This window comes from Pan troglodytes, chromosome 2 (genome assembly GCF_028858775.2).
Source record: "Pan troglodytes isolate AG18354 chromosome 2, NHGRI_mPanTro3-v2.0_pri, whole genome shotgun sequence".
NCBI classification, from domain to species: Eukaryota; Metazoa; Chordata; class Mammalia; order Primates; family Hominidae; genus Pan; species Pan troglodytes.
In genome coordinates, this window is record NC_086015.1 from 117,220,869 (window position 1) to 117,244,146 (window position 23,278).

The 23,278-nt window shown below is 37.5% G+C and overlaps 1 protein-coding gene across 6 annotated transcripts in view; it reads left to right on the plus strand.

Moving 5' to 3' along the window:
• GRAMD1C (GRAM domain containing 1C) overlaps window positions 1–23,278 on the plus strand; it is a 118,528-nt gene that overhangs the window by 66,751 nt on the left and 28,499 nt on the right. For 2 of the 6 annotated variants that reach the window (NM_001280062.1, XM_009445963.5), the window contains 4 exon segments: window positions 5,603–5,718; window positions 8,719–8,851; window positions 13,529–13,691; window positions 20,348–20,485. In NM_001280062.1, coding sequence (NP_001266991.1) covers window positions 5,603–5,718; window positions 8,719–8,851; window positions 13,529–13,691; window positions 20,348–20,485 — 550 coding nt within the window. 6 annotated transcript variants of the gene reach the window in all.

The window sequence follows — 23,278 nt, forward strand, 5'->3', positions numbered from 1 at the left end:
CCCATGTCAGCCACTGAGACCTTTTGGAGGAGTGTCATCCAGCTTTCTCCTTTAGCCTGCACAACATTATCAAATCCCCTTGTTCTTTTATTTTGGAGTTACTGGAATTCCAAAAGTTTTCCAGTAGTGCTATCAATCTAATAAATGCAACATTCAGACCTACCTGGAAAAAAAATGAATATGAAATTGGTAACTATTTGTCATGTTTGCTATGTAATAGCATGGCAGTATAGAAGTGTTTGTATTACATAATTCCCTCTTTTTTACCTTCTTGATTGTCAGAACTCCTCTACCTATTTTCCCTTGGTCAGTGAGCCGCTGCACCGCCTTCTACCCAGTCACCCAAGTCAGAAACCTAGATGTATCCTTTTTCTTGCCTCTTTGCCAGCCAGCCGTGTCTAGTTGGTCACCAAGGTCATCATCATTTCTAGCTTGAACCATTACCAATGTCTTCTTATCTCTTTTTAACACCTGATCTGTCTTTGAGGTTGATGTCAAATAGTAGTGTTTTAAAATCATGTCTTTTAAAATCATAATTCTGAACTTGTTACTTTTCTATATGAAACCACTGGGTGGCTTTTGATATTTCGACAATGTAAAGTCCATATTCTTTGGCATGGCATACAAGGCTCTTCATGACCTGGCTGCTTCCTCCTTCTCCACTGTATCTCCTCTCGCTGCCTCACTCTCATGATACACACATGCTCAAATGATGGGGAACTGGTTTGGCAAGCTGCATCATTCCTCTGGATGCTTGCATTTGACATACATGTGCTCATCCTGTGCTCATCTTACTTGACCTTTCGGCAGCGTTTGATACCACTGTATACTCCCTCTATTTTGAAATACTTTCTTCCCTTGCCTTTCATGACATTCTTTCTGGAATCTTCTCTTACCTTTCTGGTATTTCCCTGAATCTTTTTTTGCAGGCCACTCCTCTATTTTCTCTTTGTGTGTTGGGCTTTCTTGGGGTTCAGTTTTAGGTTCTGTTTTTCCCTCTGAAGCCTACTAAATTTAGCTCTGCCCTACATAGCAGTGGTTTGGTATAAGGATTTTTATATTTAGCAAAAATGTGTATAAATATCAGTTGTGGTACAGTTAATGTATATTTTCTCATAGCTATTTGTTCACCATCGTAAATATATTTAGTTACAATTTCAGTCAATGAGAACTACCATAATATGCTAAAAGCACTGCCTTTTAGACAGCGGAAGCTGCCCCCACAGTGGACTTTCTTCATTTGAATGAGTAGTATTTTCAGCATCACTCTACTCTATCTCATTCTGCCATTGTATAAAATGATGAGATTTTAGCATCCCTCAAAAGGTTGATCCGTGGAGTTCATCAAGTAGCCTTTGATCTGTTTACACGCATCACTAAATTAAATGGAATGACTAGGTAGAAATTAGGGCAAATTTTGCTTCTTTATTTAGAAGAAAAATTTTCTTCTGAGAAATAAATAGGAATTAGTAGATGAAACTGTACTGTCTATTATAGTCCAGATCACTGCCAGGGAATTATTCTAAATACACCAAAGTCAGAAATATTTTCAAAGAAAAGAATTATTGAGTAATCAAAATGTTGCCTTAAACCTTTCAGTGATGAGAGATGTGCCGGGTGCTTAGTAGAATTGTTCCACCTGAACATCTGGCTCTTCCTGCTATTTCCTTACGTTACATTTACAGCACTCAGAGATAGAATCTTTGGTTGTTGTAAAGGATTAATGCAAGAGTCTGATAGGAATACTACATCAGTACTGGAGAAGTAGTATATGAAGAAGTAATCATGACATTCCCAGAATTGCATAGAAATTACTAGCATGGAGAAGAAAAATTAACCTGTAATATAGTTAATTTTAAAGATGAGATTAAAATAATATTGCAGTAGCTGTTTTATATCAATTTAGCATAAGCAAGATATTTTTACTTTCATTTTGTTTTTTCTAATCTGTGCGTAGAACAGAGAAAATTAGGAACTGTCCCTTTAATAAAACCTGTTTACCTATCTTCTTCTTGTAGGAGTGGCTTAGGAACCTGTAGAGTGAGGTATAACTTCCAATTCTGCATTCTGACCTGCAACCTTGGAAAGAGTGCTGGTACTACAACCAGGAAGTGACAGATAATGTGCTTTAAACTACATTAGAAAAGCTTCTCATAGCAAAATTGAGAGATTGAAGCAGTGATTATTTTTACATAGTTGTCATTAAATATTTGGAGCTCTGCTGTGCATAGAGACGGCAACATACTTAGAATACACAGCTTTCTGGGCCAGAAATTGATCTTCTGACTTTTGAGCCTTATCTGATTACTGCTTGGTTCATCTTTATTTTGTTAAACTACTCTGTAGGCTGAAAGGGAGAGACTCTCCTTGGTTTGCAGGTGGGTGGTCAGCTTGTGTTTAAAATTTAGGTTGTTTTGAAGACTACTAAGGTAGATTGTTTTTGCTGCTGATTATTGAAAGAATTATGAATATCAGGCTGGGCATATGTTTGAATGTTTGAATGTTCAACATGGCTGTAAATAGCCACATTTTTATGAAAACTGGACAACTTTGTAGAAAATGTCATTTTTAACAAATTGGCAAATCTACAAGATGGTGAATTACATGAGTTATATTTTATTTTCCATTAACCTGTTATATATATTAAATTACTAGCTTGAAAAGTATATTGCGATTACCCTGCTATTAACTTCCTGCTAGTATTTAATACAATATTTAAAACATTTATGTAGTCAAATAAAATTACATTTTTGTTGTTAGTATTTTACTAATAAGTTTCATTTCTTTTGCTGTTAGGAAGCTGCCTGAGTATTCATCATTGGTTTATCTTTTTGCTTTAGTCTGCCTTTGGAATCGTTTGATATCTATTATTTAAGAAAAGTTTTTATAAAAGATTAATCTTACACAAGTATATTGAAATATTGCTTGCTTCTCATTATAAAGTTAACCATCCTAGTAAGACACTAAAATATTTCAAAGATAATTTCTTTGGAAGAATGAGTTAATTAGTAGTGTGAGTTATTATTGTGAAAAAAAGTTCACAACAAATGACTCATTTGGAGTGGAAGTCAGAAAATAAATGTGTATGTTCCTTTAATATCAAGGACAGTGGTTTCTTAATTTTCTCTACCACTAATGGTCCTTTTTATGTTTTTTTCTATGGACACTGTGCTTCCAAAGACTCTGTCTACCAAATAAGGGGTATACATTAAATAATAAATATTAAAGCATCACTACTTGTTACATGTATATTATTTCCAGTGAGAATTTATCAGCCTGTGTTATCCATTGTAGGTTAATATAGTTCATCTCAAAACAGAGGCTTGCCATTTCACTTAACTTGAATAGCTTTATTTTAGATAATTGGATATTTTTGACTTTTTGAAATATTATCTGATAATATCTGATGATAATATCTGAATTTTCATCATCTGCTCTTGTGGAATCCTGGTAATCTGGGCACAGCAGATTGGGAACTAGTGGTCTAAAGTGCAGACATTTTGTTCTTAATATCTTTGAAGGTCCATGAAATGTAATGAAGGTCATCTAGTATAACATAACAAACAAAGATGCCATAGTTACTAGACAGAGAAGAAAAAAGGAGGAAGAAAAAGGAAGTGGTATTTGTTGTAGGAAACACTGGGGAGGAATTCAAGGCATCTGTGTTTTGGCCCCATCAGGTCTATATTTATCTCTACTATTTCTCAACTTAAAATTTTTATTTCAGTTAGGCTGATAGACTACTGACTTCAAAACAAATGTTACTTATGTTCATGTATTTATTCTGTATTTTTAGTTGGTTTCTGTCTCTTCAACTTTTCCCATTTCTCCATTTCCCCATATTCTTCCTTTATCTCAGCTGAAAACACTTCTTCAATGTGAAGCTTTTCTGATCACACTAATCCACAGTCCTATTTCCTTCCTTTAGACTTTCATATCATGTTGACTCTACCAGTACTTTAGTGCATGATCATATTATATCTTGTCATATAACTTAAGAACATCCCATGTCTCTACAACTATATTAAAAGTTGTTTGAGGGCCAGGAGCTTAACTTCTACATTATGTTTTTATGTTTATTCTCCTTAGCATCTAGTGCAGTAACGCACATTTGTTAGGTACTAAATAAATATCTGTTGAATGAATGAGAAAGATTATCTTACTAACAATTGCTTCAAGTGTTATGCTACTTCCTTACACCTTGCTTAAGCAGGTAATTAACTATCTGTAATGTTTTTAGACATCAGACCATTGGCTATCATAATATTGTTATTTAATTTTATTTTTCAACTGGAGGCCATTATCCTAAATCATAATAATACTGTTTTTGTTTTGCTAGGTAATGTGTGAGTTTGTTGTATTTGATGATTTCAAAATTTGATAATTTCTGCCTACAAAGAACAAGCTGGACTTTATTAAAGATAAATTGAAGGAAAAATTCTAAAGTCCAGACTTGCATTTTATATATTAGGAAAATATAGTTTAAAATTTATTGATATATAAGATTTTTAAAGTGGTTAAAATATTCAGATACATTATGGATTAAGAGGACAGGTTCTAAGCTGACAGGGCTGAACGGTGATTCAGTGGTCATGGTAGACTGGTTAGATTGCAGAACTAAACTGAAGATCAGAGGCTAGGCACCATGTCTCACGCCTATAATATCAGCATTTTGGGAGGCTGAGGAGGGTGGATCACTTGAGGTCAGGAGTTCCAGACCAGCCTGGCCAACATGGTGAAACCCCATCTCTACTAAAAATACAAAAATTAGCCGGGTGTGGTGGTGCACACCTGCAATCCCAGCCACTCGGGAGGCTGAGGTAGGAGAATCGCTTGAACGTGGGAGGTGAAGGTTGCAGTGAGCTGAGATTGCACCACTGCACTCCAGCCTGGGTGGCACAGTGAGACTCCATCTCAAAAACAAGCACACAAACTGCAGATCAGTAATTACCAGAAAGTATGAACAAATTATTATTATTATTATCATTATTATTATTATTATTATTTTGAGATGGAGTCTCGCTCTGTCACCCAGGCTGGAGTGCAGTGGCGCAATCTTGGCTCACTGCAACCTCCGCCTCCTGGGTTCAATCGATTCTCCTGCCTCAGCCTCCCGAATAGCTGGGACTATAGGTGTGTGCCACCATGACCAGCCAATTTTTGTATTTTTTTTTTTTTTAGTGGAGACCAGGTTTCACCATGTTGGCCAGGATGGTCTCGATCTCTTGACCTCGTGATCTGCCTGCCTCAGCCTCCCAAAGTGCTGGGATTACAGGCGTGAGCCACCGTGCCTGGCCTGAACAAATTATTTTACAGAAAGAAAATTTAAAACATTTTTAACCTCCCATTTACAGTAGTTATTATAATATGTACTTTAAAATCATTTTATCTATTCCTTTTATGAACTCTGTCAGATAGCTTTTATTAACCCATTTTTATAGATATGGAAAATGGAGGTACAGAAAGGTCAAATAACTACCAAAGCCCCGTATCTAGTCTTTGCACAACAGGTCATTTTTGACTTCAAAACTCATGTTTTGAATCACTGTGATATTATATTTTATATTTTCCAATGCTCAGTGTAATTTTTCTGTCATTTTAGAGCCTGACTAGACAGGAATTCTGGCAACTGCTCCAGCAGAACTATGGCACTGAGCTAGGTTTAAATGCTGAGGAGATGGAAAACTTGTCACTGTCGATTGAGGATGTGCAGCCAAGGTACAGCAAAATGTTTTGAAATGTCAAAGTTTATCAATTATTAATCAAAGCAGAATTATTTTACATTCGACTAATTCTGAATTTCTAGTAATTTATCTTTGGCTGCCATTTGCCCCTTTGTTCTCTGTGGTGGAATGGGGTGAAAGGTGGGGACAGAGAATAGTTTGCTAAATAGGTAAGCACATATGAGATATATAAGGAAATGTTGGCTATGTCACTTAGGGTAGACTTAAAGTCTGGTTTTAGTAAGCCTGTTTATTAAGGATCTGGAGAAGTACCTAGTGAAATCTCTGAGTTTATAGATGACAGTAAAGTAAATTATATGGTAGGTGTTTTGAAGGATACAATAATATGATTTTTCCTCAGAAATTCCCTAACATAGTGCTTAGCATGTGATTGGCACTCCATAAATATTGAATACATTAATGGAAGGAGCATATAGCCTACCGTGGAATGCAAATAATTGTAATACAAGGTCGATAATGGTAAGAGTCATAACAGAGTAACAGATAATGTGATAAAGAAATTAAGAGTACAGAGAGACTATTCTTGACTGATGAGGATTCATTTAGAAGAGTGGACATTTTTATTAACCTCTACAAGTAAAAGTGCATTATGTCCAGTGGAAATTGAGGCTGTTAGCAATAAAAACAATTAAGGAGAATACATTAAAATTCTATAGCAAACATTATGCTGAGTGAAAAAAGCCAGTCACAAAAGGCCATATATTGTATGATTCCATGTATGTGAAATGGAGTCTAGAACTGGTAAGTTTATAGAGACAGAAAGTAAATGGTAGTTGCCAGGAGCTGATGGGAAGGGAGAATGGGGAGTGACTGCAAGTGGGGACAGCATTTCTTTGTTGGGGTGATGACAATGTTCTACAATTAGTTAGTGGTGATGGTTGCCCAACTCTGTAACCCACTGAATTGTACACTTTACATGAAGTGAATTTTGTGGTGTGTGGATTATATCTTAAAAGCTGTTATTTAGAAATTCTATAGCAAATCTTAAAATGGAAATATTTTGAAAGTCTCAAAGTATGTGCAGAAATTTTACTCATCTAGGTAATCTACTTATGCTGATCCAATTTATATCTTTTCAGCTTAGCATCAGTATTTTATAGGCTTTTTTACATGGTTGCACATGTATATTTTATTAGCTTTCTGTAAAGTTAAAAATTTCCATTGTATTGCTCTCCTTGAGAAGTTTAGTAGCCTCTTGCCGGCTCTGGATTTGGATAGAAAAGCAGTTACTCTAATGCAAAGAGCCTTGGATTATGGTAAACAGGATCTGGATCTTAGTTAGGGTCACCAAACAGCTGAGCAACCTCAGGCAAATCTTTTCATTTTTTTGATTCTCAGTTTGCTCGTCTATGAAATGAGGCAGCTGAACTAGATTATCTTTAATGTCCTTGCCAACTTGAAAAGTTTCTAGTCTTCGAGGAAAGAAAGAATATTTTTGACTAGCTGCTGTTTTCTTCTGGCGATTGAATGCTTTCTTTCTTTTTTTTTTTTTTTTTTGAGACTGAGTTTCACTCTGTCACCCAGGCTGGAGCACAGTGGTGCGATCTTGGCTCACTGCAACCTCCGCCTCCTGGGTTCAAGCGATTCTCCTGCCTCAGCCTCCCAAGTAGCTGGGATTATGGTGCCCATCACCACGCCTGGCTACTTTTTGTATTTTCAGTAGAGATTTTGCCATGTTGATGAGGCTGGTCTTGAACTCCTGATCTTAAGTGATCCACCCTGCCTTGGCCTCCCAAAGTGCTGGGATTACAGGTGTCAGCCACTGCACCTGGCCTGAATGCTTTCTTTTTTTCTTTTCTTTCTTTTTTTTTTTTTGGAGATGGAGTCTCACTCTGTCACCAGGCTGGAGTGCAGTGGCATGATCTTGGCTCACTGCAACCTCTGCCTCCGGGTTCAAGCGAGTCTTCTGCCTCAGCCTCCCAAGTAGCTGAGACTTCAGGTGCGTGCCACCACGCCCAGCTAATTTTTGCATTTTTTTTTTTTTTTTTTAGTAGAGACGGCATTTCACCATGTTGGCCAGGATGGTCTCGATCTCTTGACCTCATGATCAGCTCACCTCAGCCTCCCAAAGTGTTAGGATTACAGGCGTGAGCCATCATGCCCGGTCGGCCTGAATGCTTTGTAAGAAAGTGTGTGGCAGGATCCTCATTCTCTCTTGTACTTCTTTTCCTGTTCTTCAGTCTCTGAAAGAAGCATATCTGTTTCAAACCTTTATTTCCTCGGTTCTTCCATCTTCTTCCTCTTTATTTGCAATCTCTCCTTCCTTCTTCCTCCTCCTTTCCTCTCTGTTTTTCCACATCTCACCTCCATCCTGTTGAGCACTGGAAATTAGATCAGTTGTGCTCCCATTGTATTTAATAGGTTTTCCTTTCTTTTTGCTCCTTGAGAAAGGGAAAGCAGATCCCAGGACATTTATTATAGTCTTGGCCATATGATCATTTGATAGCTGTTTCTTAAACCTTGTTCTTAGGGCTGGGAAGAGTGAGGAGGCAGGAGTGGCCAATGGGCTTAGGCTCAGACATCTTGAGCGTCCACTTCTGGGAGGGCTTCGCCATTTCAGCTGAGACTGAGTCAGAAGGAAGGAGATATAAAACTGCCTTCTTGTGCGGTCTAGTATCTAACTCAAACATCTACTCTGTACCTGTCCAAGCTTTGTGGTTGTACACAAATGAAATTTAAAGGAGCAATTTTCATTTGATTAGTTACTGTTACGGCCATTTGTACTTTGTTAACTTTTTAATGTTTTTGAGATTTATAGAATCTCATGTGAGTGTATCTTGTTTTCAGAAATGATATCAACTTGCATGTAATTTAAGAAGATAGCCTTGTTATAAGTAAACATTTATTTGCTATATTACAGTAGTCCATTTATTATCAAACTGTTTTATCATAGGAAATGACCTCAGTGAGGAGACCAAATCATTTATTTGTGTGGAGGTGACCTTATATTTCTATGATGATGTGTTTCTTACAGAAGTCCAGGAAGAAGCAGCTTGGATGACTCTGGGGAGAGAGATGAAAAATTATCCAAGTCAATCAGTTTTACCAGTGAATCAATTAGTCGGGTTTCAGAAACAGAGTCATTCGATGGAAATTCATCAAAAGGAGTTAGTATATGATATCCCTTTTAAAATATATCTGGTACTGTCATGTCCTAATCAGAATACAAGATAAATAAGGATACAGTATACAAAATGTTAAAAATAAGATATCAGGCTCCTACCTTATTTTAGGAAAAAAGTTTAAAGTCTGTTAGTAGCAGAGATTATGTGGGAAAATATGTGGTTTTGTTCAGAGCTATATAAAAAGCAGAGCTACCGAGCAGTTTTACCTGGGCATCAGTCTGTAGGGGGATAAATATCATTAAAAGAATAATAAGATGGAGAAATTTGTAAGTAGCAGAATTTTCCCCAGGATAAGTACTGTGTGTGCTGGAAAGAATCTGTTTTTTTTTTTTCTTTCTTTCTTTCACAGAAGGGAACAGCATGGAGAAAGAATCTGTTTTGAAGGGAGAGATGAGCCCCTGAGCAGCATGCTTGAGTAACAATAGCTGCTTTTTAAGCTTTTTAAGCAGGCAGGTCCAGTTAACTACTAGGCATTATACTCAATTACTTAGTTTCTTCCTTTATTTTCTCAAGTATCATTGTAAGCACATCAGTTTTTTGTTTTTAGTTTTTTGGGTTTTTTGAGATGAGTCTCGCCCTGTTGCCCAGGCTGGAGTGCAATGGCATGATCTGGGCTCACTGCAACCTCTGCCCCCTGGGTTCAAACAATTCTCCTGCCTCAGCCTCCCAAGTAGCTCAGATTACAGGCACGTGCCACCACGCCTGGGTAATTTTTTGTATCTTTAGTAGAGATGGGGTTTCATCATGTTGGCTAGGCTGGTCTTGAACCCCTGACCTCATGATCCACCTGCCTTGGCCTCTCAAAGTGCTGGGATCACAGGCATGAGCCACCATGCCCGGCCAACACTTCAGTTTTTTATTCCAATGTGCTTCAATCACTTGCAGTCATTATTTGATTCTCAGTTTGCTCCCTCTGCCAGTGGGAGCCCCTTCAAGTTGGTTCCTTTGGCCTTTTGAAATGACCAGTATCTTTAATGATGTCTTTTCTTTCTGGCACAACAATATCTTCTAAGCACATTTTGTACGTTTTCTGCCCCAGACCGTTTTCTTAATGAGCCATAGATTTTCTTAGTGAAGAATGGTATTTAGAGACCATATTCTGAGTACTAGGAGTGCTCCTACTGCAGAGCTTTTGTTCTGCTCATTGGGATGCAAGTTTGGGGGCAGAGCTGAATTCCTTTATTTAGAGCAGGGCTTTGGCTTCAAATCTTACATCTTCCACTTGCTAACTGTATAAGTTAATTACTTAACCTTTTCTTTTCTCAACTGTAAAGTGAGGATTATACTTTATAAGGTCTTTTTTAATAAGAGTTAAATGAATTAGTATACATGAAAATGTAGTCATGCTCTGTATAATGTTTTGGTCAGTGATGGACTGCATATGTGGTGGTGGTCTCATAACTTTTTTTTTTTTTTGATACAGAGTTTTGCTCTTGTTGCCCAGGCTAGAGTGCAGTGGTGTGATCTCAGCTCGCTGCAGCCTCCGCCTCCTGGGTTCAAGCAATTCTCCTGGCTCAGCCTCCTGAGTAGCTGGGACTACAGGCATCCGCCACTATGCCTGGCTAATTTTTAATATTTTTAGTAGAGATGGGGTTTCCCCATGTTGGCCAGGCTGGTCTCGAACACCTAACCTCAGGTGATCCACCTGCCTGAGCCTCCCAAAGTGCTGGGATTACAAGTGTCAGCCACTGCGACCAGCCAGTCCCATAACATTTTAAGGGAGCTGAAAAATTCCTTTGCCTAGTCAGGTACCATCATAACATGGAAATGCAATACGTTGCTCACATGTTTGTGGTGATGCTGGTGTAAACAAACCTGTGCTGCCAGGCCTATAAAGGTATAGCACAAACAATTATAGAAGTACAGAATACTTGATAGTAAAATAATCAATCATTATTTTAGAGTATACTCTTTCTACTTCTATATACAAAAAAAGTTAACTTTGAAACAGCCTCAGCCAGGTCCTTCAGGCGGAATTCCAGAAGAAAATATTGTTATCGTAGGAGATGACAGCTCCATGCATGTTATTCTCCCTGAAGACCTTCTAGTCATACAAAATGTGAAGGTGGAAGCAGTGATATTCATGATCCTGATCCTGTGTAGGCCTAGGCTAATGTGTGTGTTTGTGTCTTAATTTTTAACAAAAAGGTTTAAAAATAACAAAATAAGAAAAAATTAAAAATAGAAAAAAGCTTTTAGAATAAGTATATAAAGAAAGAAAATATTTTTGTACAGCTGTCCAATGTGTTTGTGGTCTAACCTAAGTATTTTTACAAGAGTCAAAAAGTTTTAAAAAAAAGTTCATAAAATAAAAATGTTACAGTAAGCTAAGCTTAATTTATTATTGAAAAAACAATTTTTTTTTGTAAATCTATTGTAGCCTAAGTGTACGATGTTTATAAAGTCTGCAGTAGTGTTCAGTAATGTCCCAGGCCTTCACATTCACTCACTACTCACTCACTGACTCACCCAGAACAACAGAACTCAGTCCTGTAAGCTCCATTCATGGTATAAACAGGTGTACCATTTTCTAAATCTTTTGTACCATGTTTTTACTGTACTTTTGCTATGTTTACATATGTTTAGATACACAAGTACTTCCCACTGTGTTATACTGCCTACAGTATTCAGTAGAGTAACATGCTGTCCAGGTTTATAGACCAGGAGCAATAAGCTGTACCATATATTCCGGGTGTGTAGTAAGCTATACCATCTAAATTTGTTAAGTACACTCTATGACGTTGGCACAACAATAAAATCACCTAATGATACATTTCTCATAATGTATCCCTGTCATCAAAGCAATGTATGACTGTACTTAGAATAGTTCCTAGCACACATTAAGTATCCAATAACCATAAGCTGTTATAATTGAAGGTGAATCTGCCTGTGATCAGTAATGATCCTTTTCCACCCTCCCCCAAGAACTTCCAGTATCTCCTCTGAGTAAATGTTGGGAAAACATTGAATGAAAATATATTTATGTGGAAGGCCAGCATGTTATCAACTTGTTTTTACCAGTCATGCATCTACCTTAGCCTGGTTTTGTGTTTTGGGTTTCTTGCAAAACTTATTCATCTAGAGACCCTTAGTGACTTATACTGGTGCAAGGGAAGTGAATAACTTAATGCTTTAAGATCGATCATACATTCATTGGTGTTCAGTATAGATGTTTTCAGGTTATAGAATACAAGCAGTATAGAAGTTTAGCCCTTTTTTTTTCTGTTTGCATTCAAGAGCCATATGATGAGATTCTCAGATATCTACAAGCATCGTATGTCACTTGCTTCGCCTCATTTTCACTTCTAACAAAGTTGGAAATAACAAAAAGTCAAAAATAACTTTTTTCCAAGAAAATATGTTTTTTAAGTTATAGAATTAATACTCTTTGTAAAACTTCATGAAATACAGTAGAGTATACAAAGAAATAAAAGCCATCCAGATACCAACCACTGAAAGATAGTGACTCTTACTTTTCCTATAAATATCTATCTGTATTCTTTATAGTAGGAAATAGAACTTAATTTGCAACAAGAGGAGAAGTGTAAGTGTGGAGCTGTAGAGAAATGTACTCTACTTAGCATCTGTTAAGGGGTCCCTGGTTTAGCTAAATAGGCATGTTGCTTTGTAGTGTGGAACTCCCAAATAAATCAAGTTTTGATTTTAGCAATAATCTCTGCATGAAGAATCAATCTTCTGACCAGGGCAATATAATCCTTTAATAAATTGTGTCCTCGGTCCCAGTTGTTATTCTGCTATCTGGGTGGCCAGTGGAAACCTGTATCCTCCCTGGAGCTGATTCTGCTACTTAGTGCTTCTCAAGGATCTCATGGGACAGGAAGTAAAGTGCTCTCTTTCATCTGTGTACCTACAGAGAATGCAAGAAAATATTCTGCTGTATAGTTTATATAGACTTTTTGTACTATTCCACTAAGTCTGATTATAATACAGTACTATTTTACTTGAATACTAACATAGCAATAGCATCATACTTTAATGCCTAACATTAAATGTATTGTAGAGATGACATCATCTTTATTAAACCATCTCAGAAAGTATAGATAGCATCATATATTAAATACATTTTAATGCCTAATCTCTTAGTCCCTTTGCAGCAAAGCCAATTGTGTTTTTATGAGTTTGCTATGCAATTAATTTGTTTTAATCTTCTCTCTCCCACTGTACTCATATGTGACTTTTATCTCTCCATTTTCTTTCCATTTCCCTGTTAGGTCTTGAGAGATGGGTGAGTTTTCTTCCTTGAGATGATGGGGCAGGCACTGGCTGGGGAAGCTAACTGGGTTTGGTTCTTCTCCCTTGTCTACCCCAAAGAATGGATTGTTCTATTATTTTTGTCCTTTGTCCCCTTTCCCTTCTCCATAGGTGATTTACATGATCTGTGAAGCTCTTTTATATGATGTTTTTCATAAACTTGTTTATTATTGTGTAGGATGACTTTAGAATGGTATATATTATTTATTCATATTTTATGGACCGACATTTAATAGCATTGGAAATGTGATGCAAGTATAACAGACAAAATGCTGTAAATATTCTTCAAAGCGCAATATTTCGAAGTATCTTTAATATTAAAGTTCTCACTGCAAAATCTAAGCTAAATCGGTGTTTTATTTTGAAACTGGATTGTTTACCTTTTAGGGATTAGGCAAAGAGGAGTCCCAAAATGAGAAACAGACCAAAAAGAGTCTCTTACCAACTTTGGAAAAGAAGTTAACTAGAGTGCCATCAAAGTCACTGGACTTGAATAAAAATGAATATCTTTCTCTGGACAAAAGCAGCACTTCAGATTCTGTTGATGAAGGTAAATAATTTCTTATAAATTTTATTAAATTTCAGTTATGTCTTTTTATGTTTATCTTTGTAATAGCGGTGTGCAGATTGAGAATTTAGTTTTATTAGACACAGTCTCACCCTATAAAGAACCAAAAAAAGAATGGGAGCTTATAGAAAATAGAAGAAAGAGGCTGTTAAATCTAACGTATCCCGCTGTCTTCAGAAGCCTGGAATCTGAAAAGCTTCTTTGCATTTAGCTTCTAAATGTGGTGTTAATAAAAACCTGTATGCCCATTCTATATACCAGGCAGTGTAATATGCTCACACATCATAGGTAGAGTGACATATTATTTCATTTAGGCTATCCCTCATTTTCCTGGTAGGGAAAATAAGACCTACAGGAGCTAAATCTAAAATCACGCAGCTAGTTAACTGCAGAACTTGAGTTAATGACCAGGTGTCTCTGTCCAGTTTTCTTTTTACTTCACTTCAATACTGCCCAAGTTATTTTCTCTTTTCCTCCTTTTAAAAAAAGACACCTTAGCAAGGTTTTTCTAAACTTGTTTTGTATATAATTATGAAAGCAAGTAGTTATGGCAGGGATGCATTCTCACATGAATATTAATTTAAATTATTGGGTAGCCTCCAAAAGGAAATAAAGAAGATTCTCAAAAATTCTGGAAAGGAAATCTCTCTCTCTGTAAATGATTTTTAAAAAAGTGTACTCATCAATGTTACTCAGAACAATACTCAAATTTCTTTGTGTGAAGATGCAAGCTTTTGACTGTGGTTATATTTTAGCATAATCGGATGAGTTTTTGAAAGCAAGAGCATGGAAAGTTCATCATAATTGCTCCTGACTTTTATTTGTTTTTACTGTAGTCAATTTCCATTTAATTTTAAAAATTTCCATTTGACTTTAATTCACTTTCAGAGGAACATTCTGTATTTGAAATTTATTACAAAGATAAATGATAATAATATTCCATATGGCATTAAAAAAAACTTATTTGGCTGGGCACAGTGGCTCACGCCTGTAATCCCAGCACTTTGGGAGGCCGAGGCGGGTGGATCACACGGTCAGGAGTTCAAGACCAGTCTGGTCAACGTAGTGAAACCCTGTCTCTACTAAAAATACAAAAAATTAGCCGGGTGTGGCGGTGTGTGCCTGTAATCCCAGCTACTCGGGAGGCTGAGGCAGGAGAATCTCATGAACCCGGGAGGCGGAGGTTGCAGTGAGCCTAGATCACGCCACTGCACTCCAGCCTGGGTGACAGTGTGAGACTCCATCTCAAAAAACAAAACAGAAAACTTACTTGGCTTTAGAGGGCCAGCAGAGATTAAGCTTAATCCTAATATGATGATAAAGAGAATCATGACCCAAAGGCCTTCTGAATTTCAAGAGTATTATATTCTAGATGTTTTTCACATTTTGTATTGTAATCCATTTTGTTTTGTATTGTAATCCATGTGTACATGGGGTCTAGAGTGGGCTCAACAAATAGCAGTCCTTCTTGACCACCCTGGTGGTAACAAAATTGGGAAAAAAATGAAGAGCAAGTCAGATACAGGCCAAAATATCACCTTTTATACTAATAGTAACAAAGTCAACGGATGTGGGTATGTGTGAAAGATAAGTGGGCTGCTGATGGAGCTGAAGAATGAGGTGGACTTACCTATCAATCACAGGCAGTGTTCAACCTCCTCCCCCACTGGATGGACGATCCCCCCTGGAGGAGAACCAGCTTCTGTGGGCACCTAGATCCAGAGAGAAGGACAGAGGTGTGCCAAGCCTACCCAGCATACTTCTTCCACATTTACTAACTGTATTAGTAGCTCAGGCTGCCATAACAAAATACTACAGATTGGGTAGCTTAAACAACAGAAATTTATTTCATATAATTCTGGAGGATAGAAACCCCAGATCAAGGTTTGGCAGAGTTGGTTTCTGGTGAGGGCTCTCTTCCTGGCTTGCCACTTTCTCACTGTGTCTGCTCATAGCCTTTCCTCAGCACATGCTCATGGATAGAGGAGCAAAGTGTGAGGGAGGAGCAGAGCAGGGAACAACAGAGAGAGACACACACACACATACGCACACGAGAGAGAGAGAGCATACGTGAGCAAACTCTCTGGTATTTTTTTTTTCTTTTTGAGACAGAGTCTGGCTCCGTCGCCCAGGATGGAGTGCAGTGGTGTGATCTTGGCTCACTACAATCTCTGCCTCCCGGGTTCAAGCGATTCTTGTGTCTCAGCCTCTGGAACACCTGGAGTAGCTGGGATTACAAACATGCACCACCACGCCCAGCTAATTTTTTGTAATTTTAGTAAACAGGGGGTTTCCTCATGTTGGCCAGGGTGGTCTTGAACTCCTGGCTTCAACTGATCCTTTAGACTCGGCCTCCCAGAGTGTCTGGTGTCTATTCTTATAAGGACACTAATTCTACCAGATCTGGGACCCACCTTATTTAACTTAATTCTTTCTTTCCTTCCTTCCTTCCTTCCTTCTCCCTCCCTCCTTCCCTTCCCTTCCCTTCTTCCTTTCTTTCCTTCTTTCTTTTCCTTTCTCTCTCTTTCTTTCCTTCCTTCCTTCTTTCTTTTCCTTCCTTCCTTTCTTTCTCTTTCTTTCTTCCTTTCTTTCTTTCTTCCTTTCCCTCCCTCCCTCCCTCCCTCCCTCCCTCCCTTCCTTCCTTCCTTCCTTTCTTTCCTTTTTTTCTTTCTTTCTTTCCTGATGGAGTCTTGCTCTGTCCCCCAGGCTAGAGTGCAGTAGCACGATCTTGGCTCACTGCAAGCTCCGCCTCCCGGGTTCACACCATTCTCCTGCCTCAGCCTTCTAAGTAGCTGGGACTACAGGTGCCCACCACCATGCCCAGCTAATTTTTTGTATTTTTAGTAGAGATGGGGTTTCACCATGTTAGCCAGGATGGTCTTGATCTCCTGATCTCGTAATCAGCCCGCCTCGGCCTCCCAAAGTGCTGGGACTACAGGCGTGAGCCACCGCACCTGGCCAGTTAACTTAATTACTTTCTTTAGAGGCCCCATCTCCAAGTACAGCCACACCAGGAGTTAGGGCTTTAACAGAATAATTTGCAGCTACACAAACATTCAGTCCATACCAATAATCTACTTCCTATGGTTAGAGTGAGTTAAAGGGGTAGAGAGAGGCTGGGAATTACCCTAATTGGGCACCTTTAACTCGGAAGGGTTGAAGAAGAGACATCTCCACTGCATTGTATATAATACCCAGCACACAATAATATTGTGTTAGTCAATGTAAGCCCATTTCCCAACCATTTTATGTAGATGTAAGTTTACTATGTTAATGTGTTTTCCTTAATATAAAATTTAATTTTTTAAAACATATTTTAAAAACTTCCAAAACATAGATTATGTGTGTTATACTGCTTTTAGGTTTGAGAAAGATAAAAGATTTTGGTTTTTCTTGGTTGAGCACGGTGGCTCGTGCCCGTAATCCCAGTACTTGGAGAGGCCGAGGTGGGAGGATTGCTTGGGCCAGGAGTTTGAGACCAGTCTGGGCAAGACTTGTCTCTACAAAAAATAGAAAATTAGCTGGGCATGGTGGTGCATGCCTGTAGTCCTAGCTACGCAGGAGGCTGAAGCAGGTGCATCACTTGAGCCCCAGGAGATCAAGGCTGCAGTGAGCTATGATCGCACCATTGCACTCTAGCCTGGGCGACAAAAGAGCCAGATCCAGTCTCTTCAAGAAAAAAAAAAAAAAAAAATTTAGTACTTTTTATGTTTCAGTTTTGAGGATAGATGTTATAGACACTATGATTGTGTTACTTTCTTGTAACCACCAACAGGAGAGAGAAAGGGAAAGAGAGAAAGAGAAAGCAAAAAATATAATAAAAGTAGTTGTTTAAAGGAAAATTTAGTACAAATTACTTGAGGCTTGTTGTTGTACTTATTAAGTAGGCATTTTAGGGACTCTTTTTCTTAAAATTGTAAGATCCCTGCCATTGAAGTCAGTGTAGTGGGAGACATTTGGAAAGATGAAGGGTAGCATAGAGACTGCTTTATTAGTGTCCTTACCATTCTTGCTTTAGTATGCAGCTGGGCATGGATTAGTCATATGCTGTTTACCTGAATTTAGGACTTTAGGAAGATCTACTCTGGCCCCCAGTGGCCAAATAGGTAAGTAGCACCAAAACCAGGATTTTTGTTTTCTCTTTCTCACCTGCTTCTTTTATAAGAATGATCCTTCCAAAGTAGTTTCAGCTGGATGTGGTGGCTCGCGCTTGTAATCCCAGCACTTTGGAAGGCTGAGCCAGGTGGGTCAACTGAGGTCAGGAGTTCGAGACCAGTCTGGCCAATGTGATGAAAGCCCATCTCTACTAAAAATACAAAAATTAGCTGGGTGTGGTGGCACACGCTTTTAATCCCAAGAGTGAGACTCTGTCTCCAAAAAAAAAAAAGAATCCTATAAAAGAAACATTATAAGTTGTATAAAGGATAACAATAAAACTGATAAAAATTGTACATATCTAGAAATAAAGAATAATAGTGTATAGAGTCATTATTGCACATGAGCTCTGATCACACTTTGCTCCTTGCAAAGGCTGTTTGACTTTATAGCAGTAAGAAGGTATATGTAACATTCAGACCTCTGTTTGGGGAGTTTTATTTAAAGTGTATGGCGATTTTTTTCTTATTAGATTATCGTTAGATAGCAAATCAAGTGCTCCTACTGGTTTCCCTAAGCACGTTCCAAAATCTTGGACTTGTCATATGTATTAAATAGGTAAAATAATGAATCTGTTTTTTTACTTTTTTAAAGTTGTGAAGTTATGAAGACGGTTGAAGTCAATGAACTGAAGTGACAATCAAAAAGGTCACAAAAAGTAAACCATCCCAGGAGATTGGGGATGTGTGTGTGGGTTTAGAGGGAGTGAGGGAGATTGCAGATCACTTTAAACCAAACATCATTTTATTTAGTGATAGTATGTTGATCTACTATAGTAAGCAGGAGAAAGATAACAAGTCAATAAATCAATAAAAATATAACTACAAGTCAGGATAGGTTCTGTGAAGGAAATGAACAAGATCAACAGAATCACCTTTAGTTGTTTTCTTCCTTTGTGAATATTTGAATTATTTTTACAGTGAACATATAATACTTCTGTGTCAGAAAAAGCTGTTTCCCAGGCCTAATTGGAAAGTTACCTCACAAAGCTTAGCAAAATTGCCTAGTTTTGTGATTCATTTCTACGCTGAAGGAGCCATTATTTGAAACTGCAGTAAATAGTTTTTGCCTACATAGAGTATTGTTGAAGGGAGAAGCAAATCAATATCTATCTGATATCCATAAGTCCTTTATGCCTCTAGCAAAATAGGGAGACACAAATCATCCAGTGAGGGATAAACAGCAGTAGTTGGGGATGAAGCCAGAGCTAGCAGAGTTTTTCTGATCCATAGACTATTGCCCTTTGATTTAACCTGACTAATATTGACAGATGCTTTACCCAGATCATTCTTAGAGCTTGATTTCTGAAACATGGGGAGCTTTTGCAGCAATTTTTATTCTGTATCGATGGGGCATCATCCTTGAAATAATAGTAAATAATCTTGGTCCTGAAATCATTACAATTTCATATTGAATTGCTTTATGTTACTTCCTCTATTATGCCAGGCTTCTGTTCCTAGGTTTTTTTTTTTTTTCTTTTCTGTTTGGTTCTTCTAAGTTAAATTCCTTCTGGCGGTATAACATAGATGTTAAGTTTGTGTGCTCTGGAGCTGGAGTGGGTTCAAATTCCAGGTCAGTCACTCACTAGCCATGGAGCCTCGGCAATTATTTCTGTGATTCTGTTTCCCCATCTGGAAATAATGACGATAATACCACTTATCTCATAGCATTGCAGTGAGAATAAGATGAGTCGATACTTGTAAGGTATGTAGCACAATGTCTAACATATAGTAAGCACTATGTAAGTATGGGCTATTTTATATAATATTTCCAGGGCATATGAGAATAGATGAGCAAGATATTGCTTCTTCATTTGTCACTAGTAGTTTTCAACATCACTATGATTATCAAATTCCCAGAAAAAATGTAATATTTCATTGGGCATTTGTTAGCTTTGATGAATACTTTTCAGAAGGATTTCTTAGTTCTTTTAATGTGTGGTGTTGAAAATAGGTTGTGATTACAGTCATTCTTGTCTTTGGGTAGTGAACATTAAGTCAAGTTGAAACATTATTCAGGCTGATAAGCTAAGTGCAGCAGATACTATAGCCATTGATAAATTAATATTTACTGAGTGAGCATTCAGAGGTAGAAGTTGCTAATTTCTATGTTAGATACTATCTTATGTGTCTATATTGTCCTTGTCCCTTTTGAAATATTCTTTTGAGTGACATATTATGGCCATTTGATACCATTCAAGTTAAATATTTCTGTATCTTTTGGGTTTTGACAGTTGAAATATTGATTATATGTAGTTTAGTTAACTATATATTGTTATGCATAGTTATAGGTCATACATATGTATATATTTAATTACTATTTGGAGTTTTAATAGTGTCCTGGAATGTTCTCCTCATTGTAATCATATTTAAAAACGATTTTATGCCCAAAATAAAAAAAGAAAACCCCACGAAACCCCCTAAAGCCTTAAAATAAACTTTCTTTGATTTCTTCTCTTTTGGTTTGTGTTTCTGTTTTTCCAGAAAATGTTCCTGAGAAAGATCTTCATGGAAGACTTTTTATCAACCGTATTTTTCATATCAGTGCTGACAGAATGTTTGAATTGCTCTTTACCAGTTCACGCTTTATGCAGAAATTTGCCAGTTCTAGAAATATAATAGGTTAGTCCTTGTGTTCTTACCTAATGATAAATTTGGGAGAATGCTATTATTCTTAGAAGGTTGAGCATATATAAACTGATTTATGTTGTGAGGAGGAAGAATTAGACATGCTTTGGTTTTATTTTGACAGTATATAAACTGGTATTCAAATGTTTGGTTAAATTCACATGTGAACAGTATAATTATTTAATTAGGCACATGCTTCCAACAATTAAGTTCAGACCTTTTGAAAACTAAAAGTATATTTATTCATTAAGGTACCAATTCAATTAGGTTGAACTCAATTCAAAATGGTTTCATGTGAAACAACTGAATTTTGGTGGAGTGTAAATTGGAACAACCACTTTGCCAAAAGGTTTGGCAGTAACTACTAAAGGTATGAATTCTCTGTGACTCAGCAGTTCCACTCCTAGGTATACATTCATCAGAAATGGGTACATTTGTACTCTGAATGACGTACTACAGTGTTCATAGCAACATTATTTATGATGGTCCCAAACTCAAAACGGTTCAAGTGTCCATCAGTAATAGAATGGGTGAATGGATTGTGTATATTCCCACAAAAGAATCCTATATAACAATGAAAAAAATACAAAGTACTGATACTTGTAACAATATGAGTAGAACTCACAGATACAATGTTGAGCAAAAGAATCCAGATACAAAAGAGTACATGCTATATAATTTCTTTATATAAAGATAAAAACCAGGCCAAACAAATTTATGGACATAAAGTCAGCATAGCAGTTACTGTTGTGGAGAGTCAGGTAGGTAAAGACTGGGAGGGAGCTTTTGGGATGCTGGTTTAAGTTCTATATCCTGATCAGAGTGGTGGTACATGTGTGTATTCCCTTTGTGAAAATCATGGAGCTGTACACTTGAGATTGCAGTATCTATGGACTACTTCAAAGAAAATATATTTTAAAAAGTTCCATTTAAGAAATTGGTTAAATTTCTTAATTGGAAATTAATGGTTAAATCCTCATAAGAAGAATTTCATTGATTATGTGTTAAAAAGTTTTATTTTGGGGCTGGGTATGGTGGCTCATGCCTGTAATCCCAGCACTTTGGGAGGTTGAGGTGGGTGAATTGCTCGAGCCCAGGAGTTTGAGACCAGCCTAGGACCCATCTCTACCAAAAAATACAAAAATTAGCTGGGCATGGTGGTGCACCCCTGTAGTCTCAGCTACTTGGGAGGCTGAGGTGGGAGGATCTCTTGAGCCTGGGAGTTGGAGGTTGCAGTGAGCTGAGATTGTGCCACTGCACTCCAGCCTGAGTGATAGATTGAGACTCTGTCTGAAAATAAATAAATAAAGTTTGAAACTGAATTTATCCTAAATGTTTTAGATATTTTATTAACTTTGGGAGCACATGATTTAGCCTGCTATATAAAATTAGAATGCAGCAGCAGCAGAGATTCATATAAAGTGAGTCATTTGACATAGTCAAAGAGAAAGTTATTCTATAGTCAATTTTATTTATTTATTTATTTGAGACAGAGTTTTGGTCTGTCACCCAGGCTGGAGTGAAGAGGTGCGATCTCGGCTCACTGCAACCTCTGCCTCCCAAGTTCAAGCGATTCTTGTGCCTCAGCCTCCTGAGTAGCTGGGATTACAGGCATGCACCACCACGCCTGGATAATTTTTGTATTTTTTTAGTAGAGGGGTTTGCCGTGTTGGCCATCCTGGTCTCAAACTCCTGGGCTCAAGCAATCTACCCCCCTCAGCCTCCCAAGGTACTAGGATTACAAGAATGAGCCACTGCACCCAGCCGCAATTTAGTTTATAATCTAAGTATTTTATTAACCATTAGATATTCCTTTATTTGAAACTTTTATGTAAACATAATTTTTTTTTTTTTGAGACAGGGTCTCGCTCTGTCACCCAGGCTGGAGTGCTATGGTGCAATCTCAGCTCACTGCAACCTCCGCCTCCTGGGCTCAAGCGATTCTTGCGCCTCAGCCTCCTGAGTAGCTGGGATTACAGGCGTGCACCACCATGCTTGGCTTTTTTTTTTTTTTTTTTTTTTTGGTAGAGACAGGGTCTTGCTATGTTGCTCCAGGCCAGTCTCAAACTCCTGAGCTCAGGTGATCCACCTGCCTTGGCCTCCCAAAGAGCTGGGATTATAGACTTGAGCCACTGTGCCTGGCCTAAACATAATTATATATTCATAGATTATGTCATTGTTATGAATACTAGGAACCAAAATCAATTTTGTTCTTATTATTGATGATAGAGTAGCAAAGAGATTGCAGTCAGTAGCTATTCTCTTGTGATTATGAGTTTTGTAATTTTAAAAAATTATCTTTTCTGTTCTTCCAGTTTTGAAAATGTGGGATGCCTGAGATATAAATCTTCCTCTTTACTCAGTAGCTAATATTTAACTTATTATATTTCTTCTGAATCTATTTTGTATTTACTTGTTAGTCATTTCTACTTAGAGAACTTGGTATTTCAGAAGAACTGGATACATTATTTCCCTGAATTTTTTGAGAGGATACCTGTTAATGTTACACTGCCATTTTTATGGCTGAAAAGACCCAGGAGGAATTAGGACGTTGTTGTATGCTGGTGATAAATGAAGTTTGCTTTTTGAAACACAACTGCATTTGTTTTCTGATATATCTGTCTTCAATATCAATGATTATATCAACTGTCTGATGTTATAAATGGCTTTGCAAAGCAAAGGCTTCCAGCTAATTCTAAACCTAAACAGTTATAAGTATGTTGCTGGCTAGACCTAGAATTAGTCAGAAGCTTTACTACAAAAGAGAATCTGATCATGACTGCAAAG